This window comes from Poromitra crassiceps (assembly GCF_964638095.1).
Source record: "Poromitra crassiceps genome assembly, chromosome: 23".
Classification (NCBI taxonomy): domain Eukaryota; kingdom Metazoa; phylum Chordata; class Actinopteri; order Beryciformes; family Melamphaidae; genus Poromitra; species Poromitra crassiceps.
In genome coordinates, this window is record NC_139639.1 from 11,815,195 (window position 1) to 11,830,882 (window position 15,688).

The 15,688-nt window shown below is 43.7% G+C and overlaps 1 protein-coding gene across 1 annotated transcript; it reads left to right on the plus strand.

Annotated features, from left to right (window-relative positions):
- Positions 1–5,036: 5,036 nt before the first annotated feature.
- LOC310796898 (armadillo repeat-containing protein 1-like) lies at positions 5,037–13,852 on the plus strand. Its single transcript, XM_083659141.1, has 7 exons — positions 5,037–5,169; positions 8,291–8,498; positions 8,842–8,933; positions 10,175–10,364; positions 11,015–11,131; positions 12,481–12,555; positions 13,502–13,852. The coding sequence occupies exons 2-7, from the start codon at positions 8,337–8,339 to the stop codon at positions 13,691–13,693; spliced, it is 828 nt and encodes a 275-aa protein (XP_083515267.1). The 5' UTR covers positions 5,037–5,169; positions 8,291–8,336; the 3' UTR covers positions 13,694–13,852.
- The last annotated feature ends 1,836 nt before the right edge of the window (positions 13,853–15,688 follow it).

The following is a 15,688-nucleotide window of genomic DNA, read 5'->3' on the forward strand; positions in this document are numbered from 1 at the left end:
ATCAGGAATTGTTGTTATATGGATGCCCTTTGGACAGTACAGTGAGCATACAAAGTTGCCCAATGCATCCTTCACCTCCTGAGTTAGGTCACCTTCCTCTGTCAGTTTCATCAGTGCTGAGATGATGTCCCTGTCAGCCTTCATGTACTGTTGAAACCACTCCATGATGTGACGCTCCTCTTGCTTATGAGAGAGGGCGTCGGTGCTGTATGAGATAGGACATCCCCCCTAAGGGGATTTGTTTCCAACAGGAGTCATGACATTGGTGGTGATCTGGGGAGGTGGTGGGATGAAGCTTTTTGCTCTGGAGATGCTGGATGAATGCGTGATGCTGACACAAGGTGAGTGATGACTGCACAAGTGTGATTTAAGCTGTGGTGATGGGGGCTTTATATAGTACCAGGAGAAGGGCATTTATGATGTCATAACTGATGTCATTTATGATGTCATAACTGATGTCATTTGGGAGAAGGGCATTTATGATGTCATAACTGATGTCATTTATGATGTCATTTATGATGTCATAACTGATGTCATTTGGGACGTCATGGAGAAGGTGACGTCGGAGATGGTGACGTCGTTTAGTGATTTAGTGACGTCATTTGGGCTGAGGGGTATATGACAGCATGGGGTGCTCTATTAATGCCTTATTTGGTCTTCCATGATTGAAATTCAGTCTACGACTACACTTCAATCATGAGAGACTCTTAATATAATTTTAACAAACTTTATTGAATCAGAATAGACGGTTTGAGTATGGCGTATGACTCCATGATGTGACGCTCCTCTTGCTTATGAGAGAGGGCGTCGGTGCTGTATGAGATAGGACATCCCCCAAAGGAATTTAAAGTTATTTCAGGAACTGGGAGAGTGAAAACGGGGGTCATGGAGCTCGCCTGGGGTATGCTTTAGTCAGGTCCTGGGCTGACAGGGGGAGAATTTATGCATGCCAGGAGATGAGGGGCTGACCGGGGTTTTTTAAGGCAAAGCGGGGATGCAAGGGAGTGGATGTGGATAGCCCGGGCACGGGCGCATTGAAGAGAAAAGGAGAGTTTGATCACCACCAACGAAGTGCTTGTTGCCTCTTTAGTCATGGAAGGAGGGATCTTTGGGCTGATAATATGGCGTCTTGCTCTGGACGAATGTAGGATGCATAGGCTGATGAGGACCAGCGCCCCAGTTGTTGAAGGGAGGCGGAGGACACCCCCTGCATGGCTGCTGATGTGGCTGCTCCGATCCTGAAGGAGTGACTGGAATGGTTCTCTGCAGGGATGTTGCATTTCTGGAGTGTGGTCTTGAAGTGAAGGATGAACCAGGATCTTGTCATGTGATGATAGGGAGAGATGAGGAAAAGGGGGCCAAGGGCTGATTGAGGTTTATGCAAATGCCGGAATGATGGGTTATGCAGATTGTCAGGACATTGGCTGACTTGTCAGGACGTGGGCTGACTGAGGTTTAAGCAGGATGCAGGGATAATGGGTTGAGCAAGTTGTCAGGATGTGGACTGACTTCTCAGGACCTGGGCTGACAGGTTTAAGCAGAATGCAGAGATAATGGGTTGAGCAAATTGTCAGGACGGGGGCTGACTTGTCAGGACATGGGCTGACTGATGTTGAGTTTGTATGTCAATGAGATTGATCAACTCGATCAAGCATGGCATCTGCATGGGCAGGTCTGCCCTTGTGGATTTGGCTTTGTCACTGGTACATGTATGATCTCTGATGACATGGAACACATGTTCTCTCCAACATGACTTGTGATATCTGATATCTATTGCATGGGCATCACTTGGCGATATTGCATTGCTTAATCTTGTCATCAACACTGGATCTTGGGAAATTTCTACTGCTTGCCTGAGTACCTCCCCCGAGTTCCCAGTTCTGATTGTGTAGAGAGCTTGACCGTTATCCAATTGACAGAAGAAGCACTGGTCTTTTGACAAAGGTTTTGTCGCAGATCTTGTGAATGGCATTGATGTCCCTGGTTTATCTGCTTCCATTTCTGAGCATGATCTTTTACAGCCACGTTTTTTTACGGCATACTGTCCTGTGGACATTGAATGTTCAAAGCGATCACTGGCTCGCTGCAACTCTGTCTGGTTTGTGGCAGAAGAATAACAGCTTCGATGCCATGTTGTTTCCTTGTTGAGAAGCATTTCTTTGGTACATCCTTGGAGATGTCTTTGAATTGAAACAAATTGTCCATCATTTCTGACAGCTCGATCCGTCACCATATCAAGTACTTTCTGATAGGATTCGATCCTGGGATTCAGAACAACTGCCCCTTTACTAGTGTTAGACTCTTGGCAGAAGATGCATAGTTTCCAGTTGACAGGCTCCTTAGAGTCATTGTCATCAGGTTTTTCATCCATCATGAGTTATGCCCTGAAAGTATAACGATATCCATTAGCGTTGCAAATTGCCCAATAAAAGCATTTTAAGTAAATCTTTGTAGAAATAGCTAGCTACTGTAGCTAAATTCATGAGGGACACATAAAAAAGGAACTCAGATTAACCTACTTCCCATGAGAAAATATATAACAATTACAAACTATCCTATCAGTTGTTTTCATTTTTATAACCTTATTATAGCATTATAAAATTATTCACCTCAGTAGACTCCTTAGAGTTGTTGTCATCAGGACTTTCATCCACAATGAGTTATCTCCTGAGTACAGAACAAACAAATCTCTTATAATTAATTTCACACAAGCTAAATTTCATTACTACTTTTGTACAGTAGGTTAGTCTACACATCAATACAGCCAGTGCAAGTGAATGCCTCCCCATCTTCAAATTAATTATGCTAACTAGCTTCTTTTTTTATGCCAACTAGCTTGCCAGTGATTAGCATAACAATGAACATTAATATTGCAAGGAGCTCAATATAAGCAGTACATCTGAAATATCTAGTTAGCTAGTTAACTTTATGAGGAACACATAAAAAGGGAACTCACATTTGCTTACTTCCCATAACAGAATATAAAACAATTACAAACTATCCTATCAGTTGTTTTTATTTTCATAACCTTAAGATTATTATATATATATATTATATATAAAATTATTCACCTCAGTATACTGCTGTGTCATTGTGGAAGCAGCAGGAACGTCCACAACAGGTTTCCCGCTCTTTGGCGTTTTCCCGCTCTCTGCCGATGGAACTACGCAAAAGTCTTAAAGGGGCAGTGCAACTATGTGCCCCATTATGTTTTTGTTTTTTTATTCAAAAAGTGAATCAAGTGTTTGGATAAGAAGTCTAATGATGCCACCAGTGGTTTTCCTGACCCAGAAAACATAGGATTAGCCTTTTAAATTAAGTTTCTAGGTTGAATAGAAGCCAAGATAGAGCAAATTATGTATTTTATGGCGACCATTTTGAAATGCCAAAATGACAACTATGTGCCCCATTATGTTTTTGTTTTTTTATCCACCCCCCCCCCCCCATGTGCCCCATATGGTGAATGCTGTCCAATATAGACCACTACATAATTTTACTTACCAGCGGTTCACTGCAAGGTGGTTGAATATGGTGTGCCGTGCACCCGAAAGTGATAAAAGGTCCTAAAAGTGAATCAAGGGTTAGGATTCGAAGTCTAATGATGCCACCAGTGGTTTTCTCGACCCAGAAAACATAGGATTAGCTTTTTAAATTAAGTTTCTAGGTTGAATAGAAGCCAAGATAGAGCAAATTATGTATTTTATGGCGACCATTTTGAAACGCCAAAATGGCGGCCATGCAGGTGTCTGTGCAAATGCCAACATTGGTTTTCAGATTCTACAGGTTCTGACGATTCCGAAAATGTATAGTTTTGCAAATCCCCACGAAACTTGAACAAAAAGACATAGTGAACCTGACTAAGAGTTCACAAGGTTATTTCTATAAAGACAAAGATGATCCAAAGTAAGAGAGAGATACCTGCCTCTGGCCTCCTGGTGTGTCAGAGTGGGTCAATTCAAGTCTATTTATTTAGCCCTAATTCACAAGCATCCAGTCCGTCCTGTGGCTCCTGGCTGGTTCTGGTTGGTTTTGATTGGACTCTGCGGCTGGCTCCTGAGTTCAGAATTATTTTGTTCTGCCAAAGTTCTCCTGGTTGGACGGTGTTGAGATGGCTCTGTGTGGCTGGCTCCTGACTGGTTTTGGTTGGACTCTATGCGGCTGGGTTAGGGCTCCTGGTTCTCCTGGTTGGACGTGTGGAGATGGAGCCGTCATGAAACATTCAGCGGCCCGGGTGACCGGCTCGGGTGTCGCCCACTCGGGTTTCAGCCGAGACGCTCCGATAGACTACTGTAGAGGGAGGGGAGGTCACCATGACGACCAGCAGCCTCAGGGATGAGGAGGGAGGAGCGGAGCCAGGTCTTGTCAATCACGATGTTAAATGTGAAGTCAGCTCTGAAGCCCAACCCCAGCTCCCATGTGAGAGAGCTGGACCTGAGTAACAACCAAGACCTGCTGTCTGCTGGACTGGAGATTCAATGGAGACTCAGCTAAAGTCAGCAGGGGTGGAAAAAGTACTTAGATCTTTGACTATCAACTAAAGTCGCAGGTCGCACTTGAAAATGAGACCCAGGTCTCAAGGTGATTCACCTGTATAAATAAAGGTTAAATAAAAGTAGCAGAAAATGTTACTCAAGTAAAGTGCAAGTACCGCAAAATTGTAGCCTACTTACTGTATTCGAGTAAATGTACTTAGTTACTTTCCACCTCTGCTAGCCTACTGTTGCAGAGCTCTTCATGCTTTCTAATATAAATGTAATAGTAGATCTTCACCACCTGGTGGGGTCAGATAACCTAATCGGCCGATACCGTCACCTACAGGGCGTTGGCTCTTTAACTCATACAACACTGCAACCCATTGGCTAACAAAGTCACATGGTCACTAGACAGCCAATCACAGACGTGAATGTTGACATGTGGCCGCCTTTCTCCCACTGAGCAGGAAGAACTGTCACAAAACAACACAGCGCTCTCTCTCCCTGTCAGCAGAGTTTTACACAGCTCTGAGTTTATTCTTATTCTGCATGTTAAGCCTGTTGGGTGAACGTTAGCTCTCTCTTTTGGCCCATGCCGGCACCTGTACCCGTGTGACGCTGTCAGAGGAGAAGCTAGCTGACAGGAGGCTAACAGCTTGCTAGCCTGCTGCTAGCCGCTGCCTGGGTGACGTCAGAGGTAAGTGCTGTGTGAATATCCTCCAAAACACGCTGTGACAGCTCAACTGGTGTTTGAATTAACTGGTGACCTGTCACTTCACATACGGTCTGTGTTTGACAACCAACGTTAGGTACTCCCAAACGTTAGCTTAGCTTGGAAAGCCTATAGCTAACACATCATGTTAGCCAGGCAGGAGGCAGTCGTGACAGCAGCTGCTATAACACGCTCTGTTTTCAAGGCATGTCCAAATCTGACATGTTGTGTTCTAGCCTGGGTCTAGCAGAAAATACACACATTTTATTTATTTGTTTTGATTGTATTTAACTCCGCCTCCCCTCTGGGTGCTGGGTGGATCTGCCTGACACCTCTGTGTTATAGTGAAAGCAGTGACCAGAAACATGTGTGGCCTGGAAACAGAAACCAAACCAATCTGCATAGTTCAGTGTAACACTGGCCAGTATCAGAAACGCCCTCAGAGACATTTGATTCACTTCAGGACCTGTGGACATGACTTCCTGCTTTTTGGGGACATCGACATTTCTGGTTAACACTGCCTACGCTCAAGGATCAATAACTAAAGAACGGATGAGGGTAGAATCAAACTTTTCTTTCTATGAAAGTAGAGGCTCTCTTCTTTCTTTTGGGACATTCCATTCTGTGTTTACAGTCATAGAAGAACATATTCTGTGGGTCTTGGAAGATTCGTGAAAATGATCAAAAACCCTGCCGGTGGCTGGCGAGTTTTCCTTGAAACTCTGGTGGGGATCGAGTTAAAACACCATTTCGAGTCAGAGTAGGCTACATGAATATGCCACCGGACAGGCAACACAAGACTGGGTTTCACTGCCAAAGGGAAACTCTAATTTCCTTAAACGCACAGTAACTAAATTAGTGTATGTATATATATATATATATTATATATATATATATATGCTGCACGATTTGTGGAAAAGGTGCGATTATTGTTTTGTACTCTTTTTACCTGGCGATGCAAGGTTGCGTATAGAGTGCAGACACTGAAGGCATCATTATGCAGGCTGACTGGTTGTAGCTTCTCTGCTCTCAACACGGTTAATCTCGCTATATTCTTCATCACAGCGGGTAATTTACCTGCTGTACACTTGAACGTGCACTAGTTTTGCATAAGACCTGCAGATCTCTCCTTCTTTTACAGACTTTCTCACTAATCCCTTGGCTGTTAGCGTTTACACCAGGGGTGGGCAACTATTTTTCATGGGGGGCCACATGAGAAACCCAGATTGTTGCCAGGGGCCGAACAAAGATTGTCATGCTGTAACCCATGGATGGGCAACTTTGATGATAGAGAGGGCCACAAAAAAAATCCTCGCTACCAGATTTTGCTGAGGGCCAAATGGCGCCAGCGTGAAACATTTTGGGCATTTGAAGCCAGGTTTAGAGGAATAACTCATTTTTAATTAACAGTTGTGATGTCATTATTCAGTCTTAACCAATATTTGATCCTTTTCTCACTCACTCCTATGTCACCACCTGCTCTCCCTGCAGGGTTTGAAATTAACTTTTTTGACCACCTGCTGCCAATATGGCTGCTAGATTTTAAAGTTACCAGCCAATTAGAATTTCCACTAGCCGAAATGTTTTTCTTGAAATAAACCAGAATATGAGTGGGTTAATTTAAGTATAAGTATCAGTAAGTGGCCCGGGATTCTCAAAGCCTGTGTTGAGGGTCACAAGAACAAAAATGCACTCTTGAAGCTAAATAAATCCAAAATCAATGAGTTAATTATTTAAATTTCTACTTAAATGTAGAACAGTCATTTCTTACACATGAGATTACTTTTAGCCTTTTAGTCATAAAGATTATTGAAAGATATTCCATATTCCAGACTGAAATGCTATAACAGAAGTGGAGTATTGGTGTCAAGTTATTTTGGTTTCTGCCTCAGTGCTGCCCAAACTTGAAAAATGGCACGAAAACCAACAGAGGACGCTGGACAACTCCACTCCAATTTTTCTTTCAATTTAATGAATTCAGTTGAATCATTTAATTCCACACACAGAAATGACAGATGCTGAATTCTCAGAGCAGGTTGATAACCTTTCAAGAAAAAAACACAAAACATCTGCTGAGGTGATCTCTGCACTGAAGCTCCCTTATTTTTACGAGGACTTAAAATTACTTTATCCCGCTGTGGGAATATAGTCCTACTACAGAGGAGATGTTCCCTCTGACTACTAGCACAAGCAGAGTCCACACCTGAACCAATTGACCCAGATTCCGCCAATCAACTCCTGCAGCTGCTGCCAACTCTCCAATCACAGCAGCTCACGGTTGCCTTCTTGTTATTTAAACTTAAATTTACCAGGAAAAATAATTTGAAAAACTAATAGAAAATTAGACATTTGTCTTAACAATTGGCCAGAATGACATGAGCATTTGGACACTTATTCAATGGGTATCTTGCATGTTGAGTTCAGGTGCACTGTTGTTTGTTTTTGCAATTCCATCGCGGGCCACACAGGGGGCGCCCGCGGGCCGCATGCCCATGTGTGGTTTACATGCTTTTCTGATCGGCTAGTTACTTAGCTTAAGCAGCTGTTAGTGATCATGACTGCTTTCTCCCGGTAAGATGTTGTTTATCTGTTAACGTTATGCATAATAACACTGTATATTTGTGGTTGTGGGAGGAGTCTCCTGCTAGTGTTGATGTCCAGTGTGATGGCAGAGAAAAGTGTGTTTATTTGCTGTGTCGCGTGTCACGTTATTTAGACGATGCGCACACAGACACACACACAATTTTTTTTTTTTAATAATCGCACCCTTTTGCGGTTATGTAATCGCACGTGCCGACATCGCAATTGCGATTTTCCCCCCCAACAAAATGAGATTGCAGACAAATTATGAGTGAAAAAGATTCAATTTATCTTAGACAAAATACTGTAATTTTTCTTTATTTCTCCCTTTATCAAAAGAATCCCATTGTTATTTGCAATGAATGCATATTTACTTTTCTTTGTAAAAGAAAAACTGAAAAAAAGCTTTGCGATTTAAATTTTCATCTCTCTGATTTGAATCTTTACACATTTGTAATGATTTCAAGGGGTCTGGTGATGTGTTGTTAGTTCCATCTCATGTTGTGTGAACATGGTGGTCTTGCAGTGGGTGCCTCCCTACATGGTGAGTAAGTGCCCGGCCAGCAGCAGAGATGAGCGGGGAGCCGGATGCGCTGGCTGTGGTCAACCAGCTCCGGGACCTGGCTGCTGACCCAATGAACCGCCAGGCCATCGTCCAGGACCAGGGCTGCCTGCCTGGGCTCATCCTGTTCCTCGACCACCCCAACCCTCAGGTGGTCTACTCTGCCCTGCTGGTGAGAACGCCACACATCACACCAGTGTTGTAGTCACTATGGGGGGGGTCTTGCGGGGAGGAGGGTTATGTTCTGAGTGAATCAATCTGTTTGTGTATGTTTATTTAATTTTTTTGTAGACTGTGGTTTTTGTGGTTTTCTTTAAGTTGAAAAATTTAAATCAATAAAAAAAAAGATAAAAAAAAAAATCTGGGAAAGGGGGTCTGAAACCAAAGGCTTTTGAGACCTACTGGTTTAAGTGATTAATGGGAAACAAACAAACAAAACAAAACACTGCCTTTTCCTGAAGTGGCTCAACATGTTAACCGTTTAACGTCCAGCTCTGATTGGTTGTCCTCGTCAGGCCGTTCGCTACCTGGCAGAGTGCCGAGCCAATCGGGAGAAGATGAGAGGCGAGCTGGGGATGATGCTGAGTCTGCAGAACGTCATGCAGAAGTGAGTCACAAACACTTGGACACCTGCAGAGCTAGCCAGGACTCCTAGTCACAAACACCTGGAACACCTGCAGAGCTAGCCAGGACTTCTAGTCACAAACACCTGGAACACCTGCAGAGCTAGCCAGGGCTCCTAGTCACAAACACCTGGAACACCTGCAGAGCTAGCCAGGGCTCCTAGTCACAAACACCTGGAACACCTGCAGAGCTAGCCAGGGCTCCTAGTCACAAACACCTGGAACACCTGCAGAGCTAGCCAGGGCTCCTCCTAGTCACAAACACCTGGAACACCTGCAGAGCTAGCCAGGGCTCCTAGTCACAAACATCTGGAACACCTGCAGAGCTAGGCAGGGCTCCTAGTCACAAACACCTGGAACACCTGCAGAGCTAGCCAGGGCTCCTCCTAGTCACAAACACCTGGAACACCTGCAGAGCTAGCCAGGGCTCCTAGTCACAAACATCTGGAACACCTGCAGAGCTAGGCAGGGCTCCTAGTCACAAACACCTGGAACACCTGCAGAGCTAGCCAGGGCTCCTCCTAGTCACAAACACCTGCAGAGCTAGCCAGGGCTCCTCCTAGTCACAAACACCTGGAACACCTGCAGAGCTAGCCAGGGCTCCTAGTCACAAACACCTGGAACACCTGCAGAGCTAGCCAGGGCTCCTCCTAGTCACAAACACCTGGAACACCTGCAGAGCTAGCCAGGGCTCCTCCTAGTCACAAACACCTGCAGAGCTAGCCAGGGCTCCTCCTAGTCACAAACACCTGGAACACCTGCAGAGCTAGCCAGGGCTCCTCCTAGTCACAAACACCTGGAACACCTGCAGAGCTAGCCAGGGCTCCTAGTCACAAACACCTGGAACACCTGCAGAGCTAGCCAGGGCTCCTAGTCACAAACACCTGGAACACCTGCAGAGCTAGCCAGGGCTCCTCCTAGTCACAAACACCTGGAACACCTGCAGAGCTAGCCAGGGCTCCTCCTAGTCACAAACACCTGGAACACCTGCAGAGCTAGCCAGGACAGAATGTGTTTACAAAATAAACAATAACAGCCGCCCTCTGAGCAGATTCCGCGTCTCGAGCAGAATTTCCGCAGTCCCGTTGTGACGTGTTCTGACGTAAAACGCGTCACAACGGAGTGCGTTGCCAGAGGAGGAAATGGGAGCTCTGCGTGAAGTTGATTATCACTAAAGCCATCCTATACCACATTTTGAGCTCATGGCATAACGCCTCCTGTACAGATTGAGCACCCCGGGGGAGACCAAGCTGTTGGCGTCGGAGATCTACGAGCTCCTGCAGGCGTCGGGCTGCGCTGAGGCGGAGTCTCCACACGAGGGTGCCAGCAGCCGACGTAAAGCTCAGTTCTTCCTGGGCTCCACCAACAAGAGAGCCAAGACTGTCATATTGCACATCCACGGCCTGGATGACTCGGTGAGACCACGCACGCACGCACGCACGCACAATCTGTGTGTGCGCCCCCCTATGGGCCTGTGGCGACCTAGCGTCTTTTCATCAGTTTTTTCAGTTGTTTCCAATGGGGGGAGAGCGTATGCGAGCGCACATGGACGTCTAGAGAAAGTGCGCTGCGTCCAGCATCTATTTTCACAGCGCTCCAGCGTTTTTGTGCGCCAGCTCCCAGCGCTTCCAGCTGAAAATATTTTAACTTTTCAGAAAGACGCTGGTGGCGGGTGCTGCTTTTCACGCAACTAATCATAGGAGAAACTATTACAACAGAGACAGAAAGGCTCAATTGTGGGAGCAGATTGGCCAGACACTTAATATTTCTGGTGAGTGTTGAGCTAAATCACTGTATGTGTGTTGTTAGCTAATGTTAGCTGTCAGCTATCAAGCTAGCTACCGCACTGAGCTAACGTTACTTTCAGACTGCTTCCTTTCATATTGTGCGCTGAGATCAGCGCTCCCCAGCGTACTTACAGCGTTTAACGGTCAGAAAAAGACGCTAGATGGACACACGGCCTATGACATCACTGATCAGTCTTGTCACAATGCCTCCGTGTGTGTGTGTGTGTGTGTGTGTGTGTGTGTGTGTGTGTGTGTGTGTGCGTGCGTGCGGTCCTCAGGGTCGGAGGAGTTTGTGTGAGGAGGCTCTACTGAAGATCCGAGGTGTGATCAGCTTCACCTTCCAGATGGCTGTGAAGAGATGCATCGTCAGGATCCGCTCCGACCTGAAAGCCGAGGTGAATGGGCTGGTAAAAATAAATAAATCAAGATATCTATATCGAATTTCATTTGAAGGAACTGATATCGATTCATAAATCCCAATATTGATCTTTTAATAGTGGCCTTTTCCCATGGATGCTTGCAGCTTTAACCCTGTTAGTGTTAGACTCACATGGTTTGGTTCTTGTAACATAGCTATAGCCTATAGTGAAACAAAGTGTGCTTATGTTATTTGTAACATAGCTATAATAGTTAATATAGTTAGTTATAATCTATGGTATAGTTAATATAGTTAGTTATAATCTATGGTATAGTTAATATAGTTAGTTATAATCTATGGTATAGTTAATATAGTTACCGGTAGTTATAATCTATGGTATAGTTAATAGTTAGTTATAATCTATGGTATAGTTAATATAGTTAGCTATAATCTATGGTATAGTTAATATAGTTAGTTATAATCTATGGTATAGTTAATATAGTTAGCTATAATCTATGGTATAGTTAATAGTTAGCTATAATCTATGGTATAGTTAATAGTTAGTTATAATCTATGGTATAGTTAATATAGTTAGCTATAATCTATGGTATAGTTAATAGTTAGTTATAATCTATGGTATAGTTAATAGTTAGTTATAATCTATGGTATAGTTAATGTAGTTAGCTATAATCTATGGTATAGTTAATGTAGTTAGCTATAATCTATGGTATAGTCAGGGTTCCTGAACACAAATCAGTCATTGTCAGAAATTATGGAGCAATGTGAAAAATGACAAAATACACTTAGGGGCCCTTTACATGAGGACATTTTCTGGAAGAAACGACACAATAGCGTTTCCTTCACACCTTTTCCCTGTTTACATGAGCGCTGTTGAATTTTTAAAACGCCGTAATGTACATGCCAGGTCGCTAGGTGGCAGTGTGATGGTCAACGGGGCGTTGCTCGTCGCGCCACAACTTGGAGAGTGCCGGGTCAGCCTATAAATACTTCCACGACTTCCTTTTAAAACACTTCTCTCACAGCAGCGGTAAACTTAGCGTAAGCACCCGCAACATCAACGAGAGCACAACCGTAAGATCCATGTCTGCTTCTCTTCGTGTTGTTTTCCTGACTGATGTTGTTGTGTAACTCGCGCACGGCTATGACGTAATCACGTGTGTCGCGTGTGCCGGCACGTCAGAGTTCCTGAAATGAGCCCTGTCAAAGCGATTACATGGAGCGCTCAGCGGGGAGCGTCACCAAGAATTCCACTCTGGAGGGTGATTTCAAAATGTGTCGTTTCCTAAGCGCAAATTCGCCGTCGCCATCTAAAAGGGAGGCACTTACTAACGTAAGTTTGTTTGTTTGTTGTTTGCTCTCCTCCAGGATCTGGCCTCGGCCATCGCCTCCACCCAGGTGATGACAGCCCAGCAGGTGGTGAAAGGAGAGAATGGAGATGAGGTGTGTGTCTCTCTCTCTCTCTTTAGTTTTTTTTATTCCTGTATGTATATGTACGTACATACATACATACATCTGTACGTACATACATCTGTACGTTCATACAGACGGATGGACAGACATAATTAATAAATAAATAAAATCCTCAGGTTCTGTATAGGGATAGGCGAGAGTACTCGTTCATAACTTACTATTCGAGTAACATTTCTACCATTCGAGTACTCACATTTTAACAGCGCAGGGTGTGTGTGCTCCGTACCATGTGGGTGTGTGTACCGATTAGGGATGGGCATTTCTAGCAAAAACACTATTCGAAATTCGCTGGCCAAATTCGAATTTAATTCGAAATTCGAAAATAAAAATAAAAATGTAAAAAAAATTAAAAATGTAATTTTTTTTTTTTACATTTTTTTTTTTTTTACATTGACATTTTCGAAAATAAAAAACAGTTTTGACAATCATGAGTGGTTCATTAAATATTTAGTAGGCTCAGGTCTGAGTGCCAAAGGGGTGCCAAAGTCACCCCCTCTCCCTCTTCATGGGATTTCATCCGCCATTCATTTTTCCATAAACCTTGCTTAAAATGCTTATAAAAATTGTTTTACTTGCTCAAACCAAGCGATTTGACTATACTTAGAATCAGGGGAGACAATGCAACATTTCACTCAAATTTTTTTTTTTTTTTTTTTTTTTTTCGAATTTCGAATTTCAATAATAAAAGTCGACCTTGATAATAACAACGATTATTCGAAAATTCGAAATTCGATGCCCATCCCTAGTACCGATACAGGAACACAGGGTGTGTGTGCTCCGTACCATGTGGGTGTGTGTACCGATACAGGAACACAGGGTGTGTGTGTTGTGGTATCGGTATCGGACATGAAAAAGTGGTATCGTGCCATTCCCTACTAGAATGTACTTGACCTTTTCTCTCCCTGGGTGTTTGCAGGTTCTGGTCTCGTTTGTGGTTGATGGTTCTGTGGAGGTGGAGCAGAACCAGGAGCTGCCAGACTACCTGCCCGAGGAGGAGAGCCCGTCCCAGGAGCCTGACAAGGCCGTGAGCCGGGTGGGGTCAGGCCAGGACGGGTCCGGTTGGCTGGGTGCCGCCGCCAACTTCCTGTCCCGCTCCTTCTACTGGTGACCCACTGGGACCACCAGTCCTTCCTCCTACAGAACCAAAACCACCAGAGCCATGGAGCACCGCAGGAATGAATCCAGAAGTATACTTCCGCGTTCGTCATGCGAAAAGTGCATAAAATAAGGTCTACAACAAAAGTTTATGGGAGCGTGAATTTGGGTTCAGCAGGATAATCTTCACAAACGTAAATAACTTTTATGACTTTTAGAACGTGATTGCGTTTTTTTAACACGATTTTTAGAAAACGCTTCAAAAGGCATAAAAGTGATCAACGTTCGGGAAGATGATCCTGCTGAACTCAAATTCACGTTTCCATAAACTTTTGACAGACAGACCACAGACCTTATTTGTGAAATCCCCATTCTAAAACCCTATAGACTTTCCCCCTGAACCAAAATGGTGGCGATTTCTGGTTAAGCCTACAAAAATACATCATCCCTGTGGTTCTCTATTGAAGATAGAGTCGCGCCAACACAAGTCCAAAATCCTTGATCGTCACGTGACTCACGTAGCTATGAGCTCCATTCTAGCTAGTTCCAAGGATAGTTCCAGGAAGCATGTGGCGGGCCGTTTGAATGCATAAAATAAGGCTGATAATATATGATTTGATTCTTTAAACTAGGGCTGCTCGATTATGGCAAAAATCATAATCACGATTATTTAACGCGATTACTTATTACTTTGGAAATTTTACTGAATAACAAAGAAAGACATTTAAATAAAAGTAAAACAATTAGATAAATAAATACGCTAATTAAAATCAATCAATCCAAAAAAAAAATATATATATATATATATATATATATATATATATATATATATATATATATATATACTGTACATACATACATATACACATACATATTTAAATCTTGATTATCTTGTTTTCATAATCGTGGGAAGCCAAAATTGTAATTGAGATTGAGATTAATTGCACAGCCCTACTTTAAATGTTTTTCAAAGTACATCACAAACGGTCCATTCTGCTGCAACTCTACAGCGCTGCCTGCTGCTTAATCCGGAACGTTACTTCCGGGAACGTAACTATTCCAAGGTAAAGAATAATAATAATAATAATCCATTGGAGTGAATGGAGATGACGTAATTCTTAACGATCTCAATGACTCTGAAAACCACCAGCCGCCAAATCCCACCACCGCTCACAGCCGGAAGGCCACGCCAAAAACACAGAAAAACCTGTGCCGGCTGACCGGACCGGACCGGACCCAGGGAGGAGTGGATTCTGACCGGACCGGACCCAGGGAGGAGTGGATTCTTCCAAAGCGACGGGGTTGTTGTTGCAGTTCGAGTGGTTTTCTGACCGTGAACTGGGACCATATTCTCTGTGTAAACGGGTCCAGCTTTGTTACAAACCAAATTGTCTTAGCGGACTTGAGCGTGCTGTAAAGAAACCACCCAAACTGTGACTAACTTTTCACGAGTTTAGAATAATTTGGTGACGAGGATCAACATGTCCGTCTGCACACCTCTCTTTACCTTTTTAATATGTTCAATGAATGGAGATGAATGTGACGCGGACTCAAAAGTAGACCAAGCTCATTTTTCTGCTTTTTTTTTTTTTACAGATTATAAAAGTGCAGATTGTAAGATTTCAAGGTGAAAATAGTTAAAGACCCCCTAAAGTCAAAAATCAGTTTTTCTTCATGTTCCTTCAGTTGGATGTCTGAGCTTCACTGTGCAGAATGATGTGTGTGCAGAGTTTGACACTAGAAGCTGTTTCCACAATCATCTGCTGAACGTGGAACGTTTCTCTGAGCTCACTGAAAAGGTGGTTTTCAACAAGCAAGATTTGTGACATCGGGAATCCTGGAGCCAATCACTGTCCAGTATTCAGCAGTTAAAGCCCCAACACATTCTCACTCCCAACTTGTCATATACTGCACGAGTGAGAATCTGTTGAAAGCCTGTGTTGTATGCTGTGATTGGCTAGTTATGTTTTAGATAACTGATTGGTTGCTTTGGATTTTTAAATGAGGG

What these genes read in the sequence shown, in the direction of transcription:
- LOC310796898 (XM_083659141.1), top strand. Translation starts at nt 8,337, where the DNA reads ATGAGCGGGGAGCCGGATGCGCTGGCTGTGGTCAACCAGCTCCGGGAC. An exon ending in GCTCCGACCTGAAAGCCGAG is followed by an intron (nt 11,132 to 12,480) that starts GTGAATGGGCTG and finishes GCTCTCCTCCAG; the next exon opens with GATCTGGCCTCGGCCATCGC. An exon ending in AAGGAGAGAATGGAGATGAG is followed by an intron (nt 12,556 to 13,501) that starts GTGTGTGTCTCT and finishes GGGTGTTTGCAG; the next exon opens with GTTCTGGTCTCGTTTGTGGT.